We start from the raw sequence: 18,234 nt of genomic DNA, 5'->3' as shown, positions 1-18,234 counted from the left end.
GCAAGTGTTTTATTGAATGCAGTAGTGCAATGTTCTTTAAATGGCGTTGATAATTCATGGGACAGGAAACTCTTTGTTCTTGTTGCAATTAAATTTGTTATGCTGGCAGCAGACCTTTCGAGCCTTTCGTTCGTGGTGATTGTCATTAGTGTTGCCGAGGTTGTACTTGAGACTATATTTGGTGAATTATTAAATGATCGCATGTCGAGTAGTATACTCAAAAGATGTGAATTAATGGAGGGTCGGGAATAATAAAATGTTCCTGTTGCCTACCGAAAGTAGTAATTAGTGGTTTTCTAAGCCAAACAAGAAACGAGGTGGCTCTTTTCAATTCCTGGCATACATACATATCTGAGCCCGTATGTATGTATGTATGTAGCAGTTTTATTGGTAAATATATACTTATTTCGACCTACTGAATGAATACGAGCCATCAAACCCAGACATACACACGTACTCCGAGTGGCAGCAGCAGTAGACACACTTACCTTTCACCGACTGCCTTTCCCTGACATTCAACTTTTGAGTAAAATCTTCCTAAAATCTCAATAACAATGTTTTATAACACCGCAATAACTGCCACCACTCATGCGAAATGTGCGATGTAGATGTTGCTTTCACCATTTTGCCATTTTGCTTTGTCTTTATCGTCGTTGTCAAAAAATGAAGACAATTTTTAAAATTTTCTTTAACGATCTCCTCTCTATTATTGTGCCGATGCTTGAGTTTTTATTTCTTTGACTTTTTTGCACGTGCTCCTGGCAGTTTAACTTCAACTAATGAGCACGGTTTAATAAAGCAGGAGTGAAAGTTTTTTGTGCTGGCAGGAGAGATTTCTGCGGTATGATGAAATTGATTGGATTCGTAACAATCTCTCTTTTCAAAAATTTTCTCCAATTGTACAGCTAACGGAATGATGTCAGGCATACTCACACAGGGTTGACGGTGTATCCCATATTATTACAATGGAATCCTCAGCCTCCTCATGGCAGGGGTCCATCAAATGGGTTTCTTGGCTGTTATTGGAAGAAAGGCTCGTTGAAAAGAAAGCAGTACAGTTTATTGGACATAAAGGACCAGAGTGTAAATCATGAGGCATAAACAGCCCTCTCTGTTTATTTCATTTCTTTTCCATTTTTACACAAAACGTGTGGATCACAAAGATAAGCATCTGAAATGTTTAATACTATGGGCGATAAAAGTAGAAGTAGCTTAAATTTAGTATGCAACGAGACTGCATAGAAATACATGTACGAGTCCACACATGCATCCTTAGTATTATTATTATTACGTTAGGTATATCATTATATGGCATTCCGTCCCAAACACTTTTTTCCTGTTGCACAAAGAGTATATTTATTCATTTACTTACACGACATATTAGTAGCCGTAGCAGTATTATATTTATTTAGTAGTGACCGAGGAGGAGGGAAGGAGAGAAAAAAAGTGGATGAATGGAGCTTATTATATTTTTTTTTAGAGAAAATTGTCTCATTTCCAATATTACCACAAGTTCCACTTCCACTGCAGGTTTCTTTCACCGTAAATCGTTCGCCCAATCGAAACGTATTCTCATTCCTTTTATTATACTTGGTAAGTAAGTGAAAGTGGGGGGACTTTGACTCTAGAATCGTTGCTTTCTTTCATTTGTCTATACCGATGCACATTAATAGTACACACACTCACCCATTGTCTCTCAATCAAAAATATTAAGTGGGCGCAGAGTTGACAAGTGACAAGGAAGCGTGGTGTCGTCAAAGTAGCACATAAATAAATAAATTGCATGGTCAGTACATACATAAGTACATATAGAGTGGTGGATAGTAAATATAGGTAGGTAGAGACGTATATAAGCGTAATAAAGACTAATCGACTCTCTGCCTCTGGTCGTATCGCAGGAAAGAGAAGAGAAACGGAGACCAAGATCTATATTAAATTAACGACATGAACAAGTTTTTTGTTGTAATCGTATAGAGGATGATAAATTCCAAGCAAGCAGGAATCAATGCAAGTCAGGAAATGATGCCAGATTAAATCGACTGTGATAGGTAATAACGGAGACAAGGGAATGAGAGAGAGAGAAAGTAATAAGATTACAGTTGTTGTTTGTTTGCTGGTAAATAACTCCCACTGACTGTCCAAACTTGTTACATAAATAGTACATCCTAACGGTTGATTACAATAATTAGATATCCTGGAAACGAAAGCCCTGGGTCAGCTTTTCTCGTGAAAATTGCTCCTCTTACACAATTATTCAACAACAACAACAATTATATCACTTGAGTACTTGGGTTTTTTAAATAATGTATGAAGTATAACGGCTATTTGAGAAACTGTCTTTTCTGGTACGGATTTGTTTCTTGTCACCAATATGTAAATTAGGGTTCGTCATCCACCGTCTGAAGAAGAACACACACACTCGCACACCGCAATCATCATCGTCCTTTCTCAATTATTAGATAGTTACGTAGTTGGTAAGAAATTTGGTGGGTGGGGGAGGGAAATTCATTCTGAGGTAGAGGTGGAAGAAATCAAGAGAAGTATTTTGTCATCTGGAACAATGGGCTGTAAGACTTGAAGTAGTAGCGTATATGTAAGTACGGCGATAATTAATACAACGAGGTTCATAATGGAGGGCATTATTTCATCCATGACATGACATCATATCTAGAGATAGTGTCAGTATGTATGTATGCATGTAGTTACGGGGGGAGGGATAAACCCACCAATTTTTGGGTGGGTACGAGTTTAATACAGCTGTCCCGACGATCCGACGAGGTTGATGACAAGAACAAAAAGAAGGAAGAATAATGTCGTATTGATATTCACGATGAGAAAGTTTGCGGATCCAATGGATCCAAACACGGTCTGAATGCACCTCTCATAGTCCTGGTAGTCAACGTTGGTTATGACGCAAAAATGGGTTCTTCGACACAAGTTAAGACATTTGCTGGGGTCTTCATAGCCCACAGAGTTGGCAAAGTAATACCTGGGCAAAAGTGAGAGTGGGAAGAGGCCCCGTTAGTAACATACATCGGTAAGCACTTCCAACTAGTCAGACCTACTTATGCGTAGGTACAAATGTACGTACGAGGAGGGGGAACATACGGGAGAGAAAGCAAGAGAAAGACATAAATTACTTGTTGAAATTCTCACTCCCACTGTCCTTGAGGAATGAGAAGGCGAGGTCACTTAGGGAAGCTGCGGAAACATTCTGGAGGCGGTAATAGTTTGTGAAGTTGTACAGGATTTTCCATTCCGCTCTGTCTGTTTATTATAAGGTTACAATTATTAGTCGTTAGTCCAATCCGGCTAAACTTTACCATCCTTCCATCAAAGTGAAAGGGGGGTTTCTCAACGTGTGGTGCAACACGGTTGATGTGATGCTAACTTATTTACGTACTTCGTATAGTTAATCAGATGCAATTAAGTATATGCATTAAAATCATTATATGACTGACTTGATACTCTTTTTGTTGGAAGGAGGGTTATTTATCTCATAATGAAATAATTGCAAAATTTATCTCTTACTCATTTCATTCGCCTCTGTGAGATTAAGATAATACTGCGTGTAGTCGTAAATTTGTCCCGATGAGGTGTTATATTGATAGAGTCGCAGACCGGGGTTGTTTGGTCCGCTGTGAAGAAATACATGAGAGTGAAAATCTTTACATGGTATTCATCCTACTTTTTTTTCCTCGCTTTTTTTCGATTTCTCTCTCTCCGTCTTCGCCTCTAAAGCTTTCTAACACTTTTTCCCAATAAAAACATCTTCACCACGACTGCAGGCAGGAAAGTAAGTACGCCACACATCCTTCCTCCTCCTCCTCGTCCTCCAGTGGAAACAAAACTTGGCCAGGGAGGAGGAGGTGTATGGATGTGTGTGTATATATTTATATACATGATCGTGATGATGATAAGAAGCATTTTTCTTAGAAATGAAGATGCAAACGGAAAGCATGTATGCAAGCGAGTCCGTCTGCATTTCCATCCTTGGTGGATATTTTACTTACATTTCATCCCCCAGAGTCGATTTTCTCGGGGAAACAGCAGGAGCCAGAAAAAGGTACGAGATAGGATTTCTCTCCAAGAATTTTCCCTTGGTTTTGTCTGCCAAGTAAAAAAATACCAAGATGACTACCACCACTACTAGGTACGTAGGACTCTATTGGTGTAATCAAATAAAAAATGGGAAGATTGAGCAGGGGTTCATCTGTCCAAGTCGTGCTCGAGTTTTTAGGGTTTTAGTTTAGGAGGCCTGGCTGGCAAAGAGCATCTCGCACACAATGATGCATTCATAGCCTATTATATATCCCCCATAAACCTGTACAATTGATTGCCGCAGATGAAATGAATCGGAACTCAATTTTTCAACTAAATGTACATGGAGAAATATGTCGGATTAGTAGCGCCAAGCATATCCTACCCCATTTCATTCGGTAATAATAATTCTGACATTGGGCAATCTGTCACTAAAGTATATACGACTTGCAATCTCCCAGTATCGTCGGTGGGTGGGTGGATAGTTGCGAAATATGTGTTAGAGAATCTACAATAATAATTTCATTTGCCGTTTCATACACCATTAACTTCGACCCATGACCCTCATCCAGGACTAAACATCTCTCCTCATATCCACCCGCTCACGCATTTACGTATGGCTTCTGCTCGTTCGTTATTTTTCGTCTGAAAAAAAAATCTAGAAACCTCCTTCAAAAAAATCGATTCGCGTCGTAAAGAATCTGTCCTCCCAGTTTCATTAAACAGTTTCTTTTGACCATTCCCTGCACACTAGGCGTATAGGAAAGTGTTCTCTTTTAACAAACTCCTGCTTTGACTTTGCTCGAGTTCCCCTTTGAATCAAATGGACCTCCGTTCGTACGGGGACAGGCTATATTGTAGTGGGTTGTGTGTGTATGGGGAAGAAATCATAAAGTTACAACATCAATCAGGCATCATCTGCTTTGCCAAACTGTCGGTCCTTCTGATCTTCGTAAAGTTCTTAATCGGCGAAAGGAAGCGTGTAGGCGGATTTACGTGGATAAATACTTACCCATTTTTTCATAAAAGACTCGAAACGAGTCGGAATGGAAGTGGCCAAAGAATTGTCCAGCGATTATGCTGTAAAATTTGATAAAAGTAATGTAAGTATTTCTGCGTATTAAGATTAAGGTTGACATAAGTGATCTATAATGCATTGCAGATTTTGTGCTGATTTTTTTTCTGTCAATTTAACTAGTATGTCACTCTTGATAGTAAAAAATCTTCAGTCTAAAGAGATAAACTTATATGCAAAGGTTAGAAATAAACTGAATTTTTTAAACATGAGGTATATCTCACTCTCACTTATTCCTCATATTGGTGGACACTCTACAAATCTAAAAATACTATAAATAACTACTGTTTTTGTGCGCATTTACCTGTGGTAATCTCTCACCAGTCTCAAGTATCTGGAAAAAATCATTAATCATAAATTATAAATGTAATGCATTTTCTTCTCCTTCTTCTCCTTATTGCCCAGTTAATGTTGATGAACTTGCAAACATTTCTCATTATTTACGAAGAATAGGTATTATGCTGACTGGCTAAATACAAGGCTGCAAATATTTTATTTCAAGCGGAGCTTACGTTGTTTTCCCCGTACATGAGAAGCAGCGAGTGCCTAGATATTATATCATAAACGTTGTGCAACTAACTAACCGTACATACGTACGTATGTAGATGTACCACTGGCTGTGAATGGGTTCCCACCGTGTGCAGAAATGTCATTTTCCAATGAATTGTACAGTTTCCAATAAAAGCTGTCATTATTGGAGTAAATTCGACTTGAGTTGAACAGCAGCAGCCAGAGGAATTTTCTCCCCTCCCGCAGTGACAAATTGGGTTTGTCCTGTGTGTGCATTAGTGAAAGCGGGAGGCGATGGTTTGCCTCTGCACGGAGAAATTAGGGAAAATGTACGGTGGTCGGAATTTTAGTATCCATCCAGCACCCGGCAATATAACATTATGGATACATGAACATGTCACCAAATGATCCGCATCAACAATTTCAACGTCAATTGCGTAATAAACAAGAGGAGAGAGCTACTAACCCGGGCGAATTGGGAGACAAGGAGAAAGAGACATGGTTTCATTACGGTTCTGAATTTGAAGATTTAATTGGCTATTAGAGGAGGTAGCCCTTGTGTCCAAATGAAATAAGTAATTAAGAGCTATTTGCATTTAAAGTGAAGTTGAACTCGTGTCCATTTGTGTATGGCAAATGAAGAAATGGTCGCCGTTGGGGTGTCCATGATGGCACTACCGTTACTACTGCTGCTTCTGCTACTATGTAATAATGGCTGAGAGAGAGAAGAAGACGCAGAAATTTTGGAGTCATCCTTCCTTTTACCTGGAATGTGACGCCGTGATGGGATTATAACTGATCCAGGGGCAACGAAGCGGTGCAATGCAACGTGCAAATGTGAACCAACTTTCTCCTCGCAGAAACTACATACGAACGAACGTCTGTACGTATGTACGTACTGCATACATAGATACGAACAAGTTCAGAGAGAGGCAAGGATTCCCTTATTCCGATCATCAAACTCCAACCAACCAACCAGCCAACAACCTCGTCGCCGTAATAGTATTTTAGATGGTCACACAATAAGAAAAGTTAGTTGCATGGCATCCACTACCATTACCAACTTATGTAACTCTTCTTCTTCTTCTCCTCACGATTGCAACTCCTTAATCAGTGTTGTGATAAGCATGACGACGACAACGACGAGTCGACCTGCACGCTCTGCTCCTTGAGACTGCTTAACACCAGTCACGAGACCTTATTCCTTCTGTATGGCCGCATTATTAGGTATTTACCTTGTCGGCCTTCTTCTCATGAGCTATAATGAGAGTTACATATTTGACGAAGGCCACAGAAGAAGATGGAATGAAACCCCCCACTAACAAAACACTCGCTATGCATGCACTATACAAAAGCCGTCCGTCCATTCCTACTCCGTGTATATGGCTGAGTATATAACACACACGGAACGACTATCTATTCGACCCCGTGCTTTTACGGTGAGTGGAAGTAGAAGAAGAAGCAACTCGTCTCTCATCAAGAAGAAATGCCATGAAGAATTAATGCCCCGAAAGCCGCAAGACCAACAACCGCAGCAGCAGAAGGAGCTCCGTCGCCCTTGATAAGGACCCATTTAGCCGGGCTACTCTCGCATTCCAAATTAAGTATGTTGGACAACGTCACTTTACAACGTTAATCTTGGACTTGTTCATCGGTGATGGCGGTCAGGTAGTTGCCATTCAGGATTTTCCTCCCGGTTTCACACCCTGCTTGGCCTCACATAATGGGTATAATCTGACAGTTGTGAAAGTACTGTTGCTCCTCTTATCGTGCATAATGCTGGACGGCGAGAACGACAGAATTTGCGGAGGAGGAGGAGGTGTGTTTCTGTGTGGGTGAGTTTTTCCGACGACGAGAAGGGAAAAATGCCAGGGAAATGAAACGAAACACGCAAAGTGTCTACCAACCACTACAAAAAAGGGCATAGCATGAGGAGTTGAAAAGTGCGGCTGCTATTAACCCTCCGATTAAAAGATGCCGTCAACTTTTTTGCAACAATCAATCAATCAACTCTCTGCTGGCGACATGGCTGTGTTCCGTACTACTAAAAAAAGCACTTTCCACCTCGTTAATGAATTACATTAGGCAGCGCCAGTCCCCCCATATGTCAATTACACGGCGGATTTCAAAGAGCCGTATACATAGCTCTCCGTGATGACTCGAATGCAAATGCAGGGTGGTGATGATGATGATGATGACAACGATGGGGAATGAAGAACAATGACAAGCAAGTCTCATTGTGTATCAGCAGAATGCTTAATTAGATACACAATGGTTGATTTGTTGGTTGATATAATCTATTTCTGCGGCTGCCTACGCTATTTATGCTGCACTTTTGTTCACTCTTTTATGCCTACCTTTTGTTGAACTGGTCCTGGTAGGCATGGTGACCAAATCGACTGCTCATGTATCTCTCCATCTTGCCTGGAAAAGTTTTCATGGTTAGAATAATTTTAGCCCAAGTTGTCATCATAAAAATAGTTTCTACCAGGAGGGATGTGCCCAATGATGAAGACCATGTTGCCCATCGCCATTGCCATCTTCAGCTTCTCGTGAAGCCATGCAAATTGACCTGTCCAATTTGACCATGGAAATTATTTTCTAAACTCGAGATATTAAATTTTGTACTATTATCCGTGCCTGCAGGGTCTTCCTCATTGGCTCCGATCCATTGTCGTTTCTCGTACAAGCTGGTGTTCAAGATGAGCAGCAGGGTTCTCCTGTCTCTCGCCTGGATAGCGTAGTAGCCTCCTGCATGTCACCAAAAAAGGGGCAAGTGAATAGCGGCATTATGTCCTCACATTGTATTTTATACGGCTTCTCCTCATTCTCATCGCATGGAAATGAAATGGAAACAAGGATGAGGATGGTGGGTTATTGATAGAAAATGAAATTGAGATCTGTTGAATTTGGACATCTCCTTAGTTTTACGACAACTCGGCTCACATCACATGGTACACGCCCAAGGAGACGAGCGTAATAGTGCATTACCCACATTACACAGCTGCCTTCTCCACAACTTTCTCCACCCCCAGACGCCTTTTTCGTATGTGGGACGGAGAAAACTTGACGAGTCAGTCAGCAGAGCATATGTACAAATGTATATATTCCTCTCCTTGGTGGTGGTGGGCTGGAAGTGTGTCGAAAAATAAGAGTCATTATTATTTACCTTTCTCAAAGTCAAACAGTGACTCTGGAGGAACCCAGTTTGACCAAAGTTGACCGTAGAGTTTGAGCCTGTTGTGAAATTCTGCATAGCCGGCACTCGATGTCATCCTGCTCTTGGCGTACCAGTCCATGTTCCCAAGAACTGAAAAGGAGAATACCAAACCAGATCAGGATCAGAATCCCATTTTTTTAACGGTATCATTAAGCTTCAAGAAGAAGAAATGGTAATAAACTGGACTTGACTGAAATACCGAGAATTGGTACTAACCTGGGTAAATATTTGAGAAAGGAAATTGTGTTTTTAAAAGGTATGTGATGTTTTTTAGGACGCTGAACACTGTGTCATCCTTTATGCTCTCGTCATGGTAGGTTGAATGCGATACGGAATCCCTAGAAATAGAAACACACACACACATGCTCTCTTTATAACCCTCATGTCTGTAATCTTTTTTATTTTCATTTCTTCTTCAGTTCTCCCTCTTTTCATTTCTGAGTCACTTACACAACTCGTTGGTTGTGTCTGTCTGTCTGTGTGTGTGTGCGTAGTGGGCTTTCCTCTCAAGAAGAAGATGGATACATAAATGTATGGGATTGAGTATGAGAGTTGGCTTTTTGCAAAGAAATACAAATTCCTACTTACCAAATTTATATATATATATCTCAATTTAAGACTTTTTTTTACCTTACATCACTGTACAATTACTTTGGACAACATAAACAAACATACATGCATCTCATTTCTCCGGCAAGTAAGTAAGCACACACACTCCTCATGCCAGTAAAAGCCAAAGGAATCGCATTACCAAAGAAATCAAAACGAGGACTTTGCTTGACTTCTTCTGTGCAAACAAACGAGATTATATTATATTCATTCCAGTAGAAGGTTGCTGAATGGATGGATTGTTTCGTAAAGTAAGAAAAAGAGTGGTGAAAGTAAGTAAACCAATCTCCTGTCTCAAACATTCACACGACTTTCACTCAATACAAGTTGGAGTGGGGCAAGGTGGGACAGATTGTAAAATATTATTCAAGAGGTAGGTAGGTAGCTTAGGAGGAGAGAGAGCTCATTTCTCACTAATACCACTCGGGTATGCACGTACGTATTATTATGCATTATTATTATGACTGACGAGAAGAAGAAGACCCTTCTTCTCCATCTCATCCGTAATATATTCATGTTGGCAAGAAAGTTGAAAGCAAGCAGAGCTCGTTCGAAAACTTTATAGCGGCATTTACCACGACGGAAATGAAATAATGCAAAGTAATCAAACATCATAATAACATTGCTTCAAGGATGAAAGTTATAGCCGACAAATGTTGAGCAAATGATGATGATGGTGTAGTTGCGAGTTGGAGGAGGGAGTGAAAATACAACATTTTAATTGCACACGTCTGCAACAACTCATCCTCGATCCTGCATTTACATGATTTGGGTGTCTGCTACAACGGGGAGGTTCCACCACCAGCCTGATGGCTCTTGTTAAACCAAGAGGCAGAGAGAAACCTGGCCGTGCTAAATATGACCTATGAGCAGAGAGAGAAAGCGTGAAGACTATACAGCTTTCTACGTGCATAATATTTTAGAGAATTTGCTGCTCGGGGCACGAACAACTAGCTTTCGCCATCACGTCATCATTAATGTTTGATGAGGGCATGAATCTAATTATGTAACACGGTTCTTACTTAGCACATCATTTTTCACAAAGGTGCTCCTCTCTCCTCCCTGACAGTTATTATTCCGCAATTAGTTATTATTATTATAATGTTGGGATTTCTCAGTCTTGGTGACAACGACTCGCAAATAGTTTGGCATACTAAGCAAATTTAGGAGGAACTAATGATTCTGAGCTTGTCGTCGTAAGTATTGCACAACGACGACGACATCGCCACCCTGGGATCGTGCCGCTGTAAAGGACGCGTATTAAATGAACGTTGAAGGGAACGAAGGGACGTGAATGATGGAGGAGCACAGAGATTGGGATTGTGATGCTGTGCGCGTTGAAGGGAAAGAATAGGAATTAGATGTGTATATGGAGAAGAGAGAGAGAGACGAACAGATATAAAATTGTGCCCAAGAAGGTGAAAGCAAATAGGAAAGAACAAATAAAAACAAACAATAAAGCGCCGAGACCAATTTCATCGCGGGTTACTCACCCAAAGGTAATGCGTTCTATTCAACAAGAAAAGAGAGTCTGTTTCGCAAAATAAAGCTGCAGGGGGCGAAAGAAATTGAACAAAGATCCGGTATTTCGACTCGGAAGAGAGCAACAGATCCCAACTCATACATACATACGTTCATCCGTACATGGAAAGGTTATTGGGTGCCTGTGTATGGCAGGCCTATGGTATATCTGGCAGTGAGGTTCAGATAAAAATGGACATTGAGCAGGGGAAACGACCCTCCAAGATGTTCCATTAATAATTTGAGAACGGGCTCAAGAATTGTGGAGAGAGCTTTAGCCAAACTCGCCAATCAGAGGAAGAGGAAGTGGAAGAAAGCATGAAACACACAAACAACAAGCAGAGCAGAGCACACATAACAGGACGGAGGCAAACGAATGGGTCCTTAACGATTATGCATCGTATGCCATGGGAAATGTTCTAATTTGTGAAATTGCTTCGTTTCGCTCCGTTTTCCCGCAACCCGTGTGTAATTAGCCAACAACTCCATAATACATACACATGCACTAACGGTCCTGCTGACAATGAATGATTTTGTAACTGTAAAGCCTCCTCTCTCGCCCACATATCTTCCTCTCTCGGCTAATACTTACTTTCATTTAAATTGGGAGCTAAAAAAGCCATTAGATCATAATAGGAGGGCGGCAGAAGATGAGGAGGGGTCCGTTGGCGAAAGAAGTGACAACTACTCCTACGGGCGTCGGGATCGGAGAGAAAGCGAGAGAGGGAGACAGTACAATGCTCAATAAAACTCTCTAATGACATTGTGAGATAAGTCGCCTTAAGCTTCTAAATGGGCCTGGGACCTCCAAGCTCGGGCTGACAACAAGCGAGACCCACTGAATAAAGGATTTGGAGGATATCCGCAAAAATAGCATCATTTTCTGTCTCGGTCTCTGTCCGTGTGTGGGTAAAGACAAAGAACACATTTGAAGAGAGATAACAACACATACCCGGTCCAGAGGATGAATTCGATGCCTTCATGGCCGGTGATGTTTTTCATGGCTTTTATGGCAGATTCAACCAGAATGAACGGTGAGTCACAGGAATGGCTTCCATATCTTCCATGGCCTTCCGGAGATCGAAATCCACCATTTTGACGCCAGCACACTGCCAAAACACAAATCTTTACTGCCGACACTGATAGCCAGTCAACCAACCACTCCGTATTTATCACTTTGCCTCCCTCCTCAAGTGGTCTCAACCTCCAGCAGGTCCACCAGCATGACCATGACCAATTTCCCCTCCATCACGACGGTCACACAGCAGCCACCCTGGCCAAAAACGCTCCCGTGCACGGTCCCCACCACGACCACCACCAACTCGTCGTCGTCTACTACTCTCCGCTTCTGACTTACTATTATTATTGACCACAAAAGATCTCATCGTCGGGTTCTTCCATTGCTATTACTGGAATCAGGTAGTCGTGGTGGTGGTGGTGGTAGTGGGGGCCTCACTCACTTTCGCCTCTAATATGTAGCCACTTTAGACCATTTTCCCCTTTTTCTCTCTTTTTTATTTAATGGGAACATCCTTCTCTCACATCAAAACATTCAAATAAAGATCCCTCTATTGCACCCACATTAGTTGGGTGTTAGTGAGGCACTTTCGCAAAAGAAAAGTTATTGGGACATCCCATTTCCGACGCTGCTGTCACAACCGCCCCGAGTATAGCGTTTTATGGCAGGGCTGCTGCTGCTTCAATTACATGTGCTGGAGGCTGGATGTGAGATGAATGAACATAGAACCCATCGTACGGATAGAGCCGTGAACAGTTAACAAGGATAAATTAAACTTCTTTTTCTTACTTTTGTCTCGGTTGGCAACGGAGACGGAGTAGTTGAGTTCCAAATGCTGAAAATGAGACAATAACAAGTCATGTAAGTGTACAAGAGCAGATCCTCTTTGTAGTCTCAGGCCTAACTTTAATATTTTTAATTATTTGTTGATTAATTGCTAATTAAATCGTTGATTGTTTTCATCATGGCGTTTAGCGTTGAGAGCCAGGTTTGTACAAGGATTGATGAAAAAGAGAAGCTCTACTGGGAAATGGAGCAGAGCAGGTGCACAATTATATTATTGATTAGAACATGATTGAAAGCCTCGGTTTTGGCGGTTTTCAATCTTGTGCAAAAGAAGGTTGTGGCTTCCCAAATTTCGATTTCGACCTGATTTCGAAGAAATTATTCAACATTGGACTGAGGTGTAAGTTCCAAATTAGAAATGAAGAATTTCTAAAGTTACGTACCTCAAAACCCATCAGAAAAGTCGAGTGGGTTTGACAAAAATCAAAATCAGATTTATTACAAAAGCGATTATACGATAGGGTCAAAGGGCGTCGTATTTCTTTTCCATATAAAATTTCCTACTTCACTTTTTCCCCTTATACGTGTAACATAATACGGTAACTATCTAATTTTTGTTCAAACTTTCTCTCCCACCTGAACTAAATGTAAACTTACCAGATCCGTAATTTGCCAAAAGTAACCTGGAAAAATTAAACAAGAGCACGAATTAGTTAGTTGTGAGAGGAAGAGAGAGTTAGCGAATAAAAAAAGAGAACGAGGACTCATATGCATGGGCAGGTCGAGTTAGTTTGGAGAAAGCTTTCTCCGACAACGAAGCAACTAATAATGAGTGAGTGAGCAAGTAAAGAGAGCGAACTACACTGCGTTTCTTATGAACATCTTAAATTTCGAAGCAACTTTTAGTCTGCAGTAAATTAGCGGTGGAAGGAGCGAGCAGAGGAGAAGGATACGCACAAGTATCGCCGTAGTGGTAATATGATCACACGAAGAAATTAAACTTCTCCTCTGCCAACAGTCTGTTGCTTTACTTTACGCGACTCACTTTTCTTCCTCAAAACTACCAACTCGATCCAAGTCAAGAAGAGCAAGTTATGATTACTTTTCTTCATTCTATCCAAGTTTCCCCATCAGCCAACAGTGCAGAAGAAGCAGGCATGAAGTTTGCATTTAGAATATCGCCCGTTCCCCAGTGTTTCCCACTGCTGGGTTTCCTCTAGAGCTATAGCCGATCCAACCCCATCGAGGAATATGGACGTAATTTGAACCAATCCTGCCTCCCATAATAATGCTTTCACAAGCTATTGAAAAACAGTTACTTTCATTACACCATGAACATCCGACATTATGGGAAGAGAGCAAAGAGCTTCCAGATAGATCCAGCTAATAACCAACTAAACTACTTTTTACTATGGAGCATGGATCTCCTTGACGTAGACAGACATCACTTTGTACCCAGAAGAGAGAGAGATAAAGCAAAAGGGGAATATAAATAAGTTGGCGGAGAAGAAGAACAGCTCCATTACATAGCAACCCGTATAAGAAGAAGAAGGCATACATAACATGATAATACAGAGTCACAGCCTTGTACTTGTAGATCCAAATGATTTCCAGCACGTGAAATCTCGCTTACCATTTGCTCCAGAGAGTAGCAGATGAGTAATAAGGGAGCAAATTATTCCTCTCTCTTCACTGGTCATAAAAAGCAAAGTCATTTCACTCCTCCATATCCACGGTAATAGTAGTATTTGCAGATTGGTAATCCCCTGCTTCTCAGTCTCATGTATGTTTCACTCACTCGTCGTATTCATTTGAATTACTTTCCTCTCTCTCTCTCTCTCTCGCTCTCTCTTCGTGCAGGGAGAGAGAAGTTAATCGTTTCTCAGAATGTTGCCCCTGTTGCTACGAGTACCACAGGTCAGCGTGTGTGCCGACGGAATCGTGTGCGTGCGTGTGTTTGCTGGCTGTATTATGAGCCGTTGAATTTGTTTCTTCTTTTATGGAGATGAAAATTCAAATTCGATTGCGAGAAGCATGCTGCTTGATGGTCTTGCCCAGTGGTGGTGGAGACAAGGAGCTCGTATTATACATATGTATGCATTATTATAAGCTTGCCTGCCAAGTGAGTGAGCCAGGGCACGTTTACTGCTCGGAGAAAGGAGTCGTAAAAGTGAGAGGGAAGCTCTAAGGGAAAATTAAAATTCATCTGGAATCACATCCCTCCTCTGTTTATTCTATTTTCACTCGGAAACGTCATATCACTGTCCGCCGCAAAACTTCTTCTTCGGCAGGCTGCCCACCCTCACTCATTATTAGTTTCATCATTTCATGGTTGCAATAACTCTGGCTGGTTGCAATATCGAACCAGAACCACGAGGAGTTATGGCTAAATCGATGCGGTGTGTGTGTACATGGTTGTCTGGACCAGGATAAAAACCACCATGTTCAACTCCCACGGAGCAAAGTGCAGTATAAATGTGTGCTAAAAGTTAGAGAAAAATGGTGCACGGATAGGTTTTTTTCGTTGATGAAGAATATCTACAGCTCGTTTCATGGTTTCATGACCTGTTGCAGACTTTGGACCGAACTTATTTCATTTTCTTGGAGGAACTGATTAATAATTTCTCATATTTGATAGGATTGAGTTAAGATTAGGACGGAGGAGAAAAAGTGGATAATGCAAATAAGGTAAAAGAAGAGAAGATGTTGATAACGAGGAAATGGAATCACATTTAACCGGATTATGATGTCCTTGTTAGAAAAGGATGGATTGTCTCTCGTGCCTTAATTTCCTCAAAGGAAGAAAGAGTATCAATATTAAGTAAAGTATAAGCTGCTTAAGTTACAACTTTGGCCTCATTTCCAGTCCTGTCCTTTTCGCTGATCAGGACGAGAAAGGCGACTTTCACCATTTTGCGAGTTATATATTTGAATAATTATTTGCCAAGACAATTGAAATGGACAGAGAGAAGGGAGAAGCAATATATTAAAGCTATAGAGGATGTCGACTGACGGGCTGCGTGGTTGGTGCTGCTGGGGGTGGGGTTGGCAGGCTGGTTGGCCGTTTGCTTTGTGGTGATGATAGTGGCGTGGCTCTTGTAAATCAGGAATGAGTTGGGACTAGAAGTGACACAGAAAGTACAAGAACGACGACGAGAGATATGCCATTGAGTTAAGGAGGAAGTTGGCTCACGATGACTTTTCTTCTTGTGTCGCGTTATTCTTCCTTCCTGGTGTAGCGTGACTGTCTTTCTCTCCCATTCCTCCAACCCAGCTAGTTACGCAGTTGGCAAAGAATGGAAGTGTAGGCAAGTGGAACGGGCCCACTACCGGTTGCTTCAGATTCAGATTCCCTGCAGCAAAATAATTATCATCCAGGCAGATCGGTCGGAGAGTGAGATGCTGATGCTGCTACTGCCTCTGCTGCTGCTGCCAAGTGTGAGACAAAACTTTATAGGCCACCTAATAAGGGGTGGAGGAGGAGGAGGAGATGAGTGTGCGGTGGTTATTAAGAAAGCAATCTCATTTATTTGATGGGATGAAACGTTTAAATGGAGAAATGAAACAAAACTAGTTAGTCAGCTCGGGCCTGGAGAACGTGGAACGTCTTTGAAGAAGAAGGAGGAAGCAATGGCAGGCGAAGAGAAAGTGACTGAGGAGGAGAAGACTTGAAATATTGTTTAAATAAGGAGTGGGTGGAGCGGGTGTGGGGAGAACGCCGCATAACCAATTAATGAGATAGTGTGAGGAGAACGGTAGTTAATTGCAATCATTTTTATGTGTCTACCGAGAGTAGTTGTGCTATAAAGTTCTTGATTCCTCCACTCTTTCTCTCTCTTCGCAGCCTCCTGCACACACATACCATGCACCATCGTCATATCATCCATATCGTATGAGAGAGAGGATACAGAACTAGTGGAGTTAGATCCCTTCGTAGTTTACACGCCATTTCCACTCCTCCCTCCTCTCCTCTCCTCTACTTTAAACAATATGGAATTTGGTCGTAAAATTTTATACGCACCACTCACTCCCAGCAAGCAAGAGGAAGGAGAGGAAGCAGTGGCAAACTGGGACTCTCACTTTCTTTCTTTCTTTCTTTCTCTCTCTCCCTTGTCTACTCTTGTGTAAAACGATGGAAAAATAACGACGGAAACTTGTTAGAAGGTTGTCTACCAGGGAATCTTCTTCGTCTTCCACCCACTTTCTCTCCACTCACTTACTTACACATTAGATCATCTCCTCTCTTTCGGTATGTAAAAGAACTTTGCTCTCTCTCTCCCCCACCATCGTCGTCGTCGTCTCGTCGTCGTCAGACAGTCACCACACGACGGACTGCTATAAAGTTGCGTAAAACAAAGAAGCAAATCTTATACGACCACGTCTTATGTACACAGCACCACCATCACCTGCACAATGCGCCCACTACTCGGTCTCCCTCCATACGTAATCCCGCATGCTGCCGACCAACAAGCCAAGATTTACTTCTCAATCCCATAACATCCAACTTCTACCTGCAATAAAAGTGACAGAGCCCTCCGCAGATTACTCAACATGGATTTTGCGTTTAGTACTCGGATTTAGGCTATTGGGTGGACATCCGGGATGCTGATGGTGCTTCTACGACTCTCCCATTTTTATACTCTGACAGAAAAGAAGAGACCCACCAGTCTGGTCGGTCTTGTCTCACAGAAGAGGCATTCAAGGAGAAAGATTACAGGAAATGATAGTGCTTTGCGGAAGAGAGCTTCGTCACAGGGAGTGAAAGTCTGGTGGCTACTTAACTCATCCGTGGTTGGTTTTTGGCTGTCGTGTCGGCTTGTTACTCGCTCTGTGAAAGACCCTTAAACAGAGATGCGAATGTGTGTGTGTCTCTTGGATTACGTGTAATTTTTTTGTGGGTCAGCCTTGTCCGCAATGGTGGAGAAATCTACTTCCGGTCCCTGATAAAGGAAGGACACAAGAAATAGTGAGAGTCAATGTGGGTTTGTCTACGGGAGGTGGGAGAATGCGGGTCTGAGGGACGTTCGGAATATGATGTAGTTAGAAATCAGTGGACGGGAAAATCAGGCGGAAGAGCTTTCTCCGCTTTCTCCCTTCAATCCGTCCAATTCATTCATTCATTCATTCGTCCAGTTGTTGAGTTTTGATCAGTGGGGCAGCATTTGATCTCGTTTGGATGTTATTGAAGCCTTTAGGACGACAAGTTGGTTGAACCTGGGCAAATCTCACCGCTCTTAGATTGCTTTGCTAGGTGGTGGTGGCGATGGTACTTGTAATAAAACAGTATTGACTTTATTCTGAGTGAATGTTGACTAATCTGAAACCCACGCAGAATGCGAGAGCGAAAGCGAGTGAGAGAGGAAGCATGATTTTAGTCCCACATACATTTCGTCCATTTGTCCTTTTCTGCTGCTGCTCCTCTCCTGCTGCATTGGGAAACTTCAAATATTGATA

The 18,234-nt window shown here is 41.7% G+C and overlaps 1 protein-coding gene across 2 annotated transcripts in view; it reads right to left on the bottom strand.

The window, feature by feature from the left end:
* Positions 1 to 1,082: 1,082 nt before the first annotated feature.
* The window catches only part of LOC110851070 (acid sphingomyelinase-like phosphodiesterase 3b), a 32,738-nt gene continuing 15,586 nt past the window's right edge, over positions 1,083 to 18,234 (bottom strand). For both annotated transcript variants that reach the window (XM_022098705.2, XM_035852969.1), the window contains exons 3-16: positions 13,438 to 13,463; positions 12,784 to 12,829; positions 11,929 to 12,085; positions 9,063 to 9,184; positions 8,796 to 8,936; positions 8,267 to 8,377; positions 8,115 to 8,198; positions 7,984 to 8,050; positions 5,421 to 5,450; positions 5,054 to 5,121; positions 4,014 to 4,110; positions 3,532 to 3,638; positions 3,141 to 3,267; positions 1,083 to 2,989 (exon numbers count right to left, since the gene is read on the bottom strand). In XM_022098705.2, the coding sequence (XP_021954397.2) occupies positions 2,749 to 2,989; positions 3,141 to 3,267; positions 3,532 to 3,638; positions 4,014 to 4,110; positions 5,054 to 5,121; positions 5,421 to 5,450; positions 7,984 to 8,050; positions 8,115 to 8,198; positions 8,267 to 8,377; positions 8,796 to 8,936; positions 9,063 to 9,184; positions 11,929 to 12,085; positions 12,784 to 12,829; positions 13,438 to 13,463 (1,424 nt within the window). In that variant the 3' untranslated portion in view covers positions 1,083 to 2,748. The remainder of the gene's footprint in view (positions 2,990 to 3,140; positions 3,268 to 3,531; positions 3,639 to 4,013; positions 4,111 to 5,053; positions 5,122 to 5,420; positions 5,451 to 7,983; positions 8,051 to 8,114; positions 8,199 to 8,266; positions 8,378 to 8,795; positions 8,937 to 9,062; positions 9,185 to 11,928; positions 12,086 to 12,783; positions 12,830 to 13,437; positions 13,464 to 18,234) is intronic.

The sequence above is a fragment of the Folsomia candida genome, unplaced genomic scaffold, assembly GCF_002217175.1.
Source record: "Folsomia candida strain VU population unplaced genomic scaffold, ASM221717v1 Fcan01_Sc006, whole genome shotgun sequence".
In the NCBI taxonomy this organism is placed as follows: domain Eukaryota; kingdom Metazoa; phylum Arthropoda; class Collembola; order Entomobryomorpha; family Isotomidae; genus Folsomia; species Folsomia candida.
The sequence above is the reverse complement of the archived record's forward strand: the minus strand, read 5'-3'. Positions and strand labels throughout refer to the sequence as shown.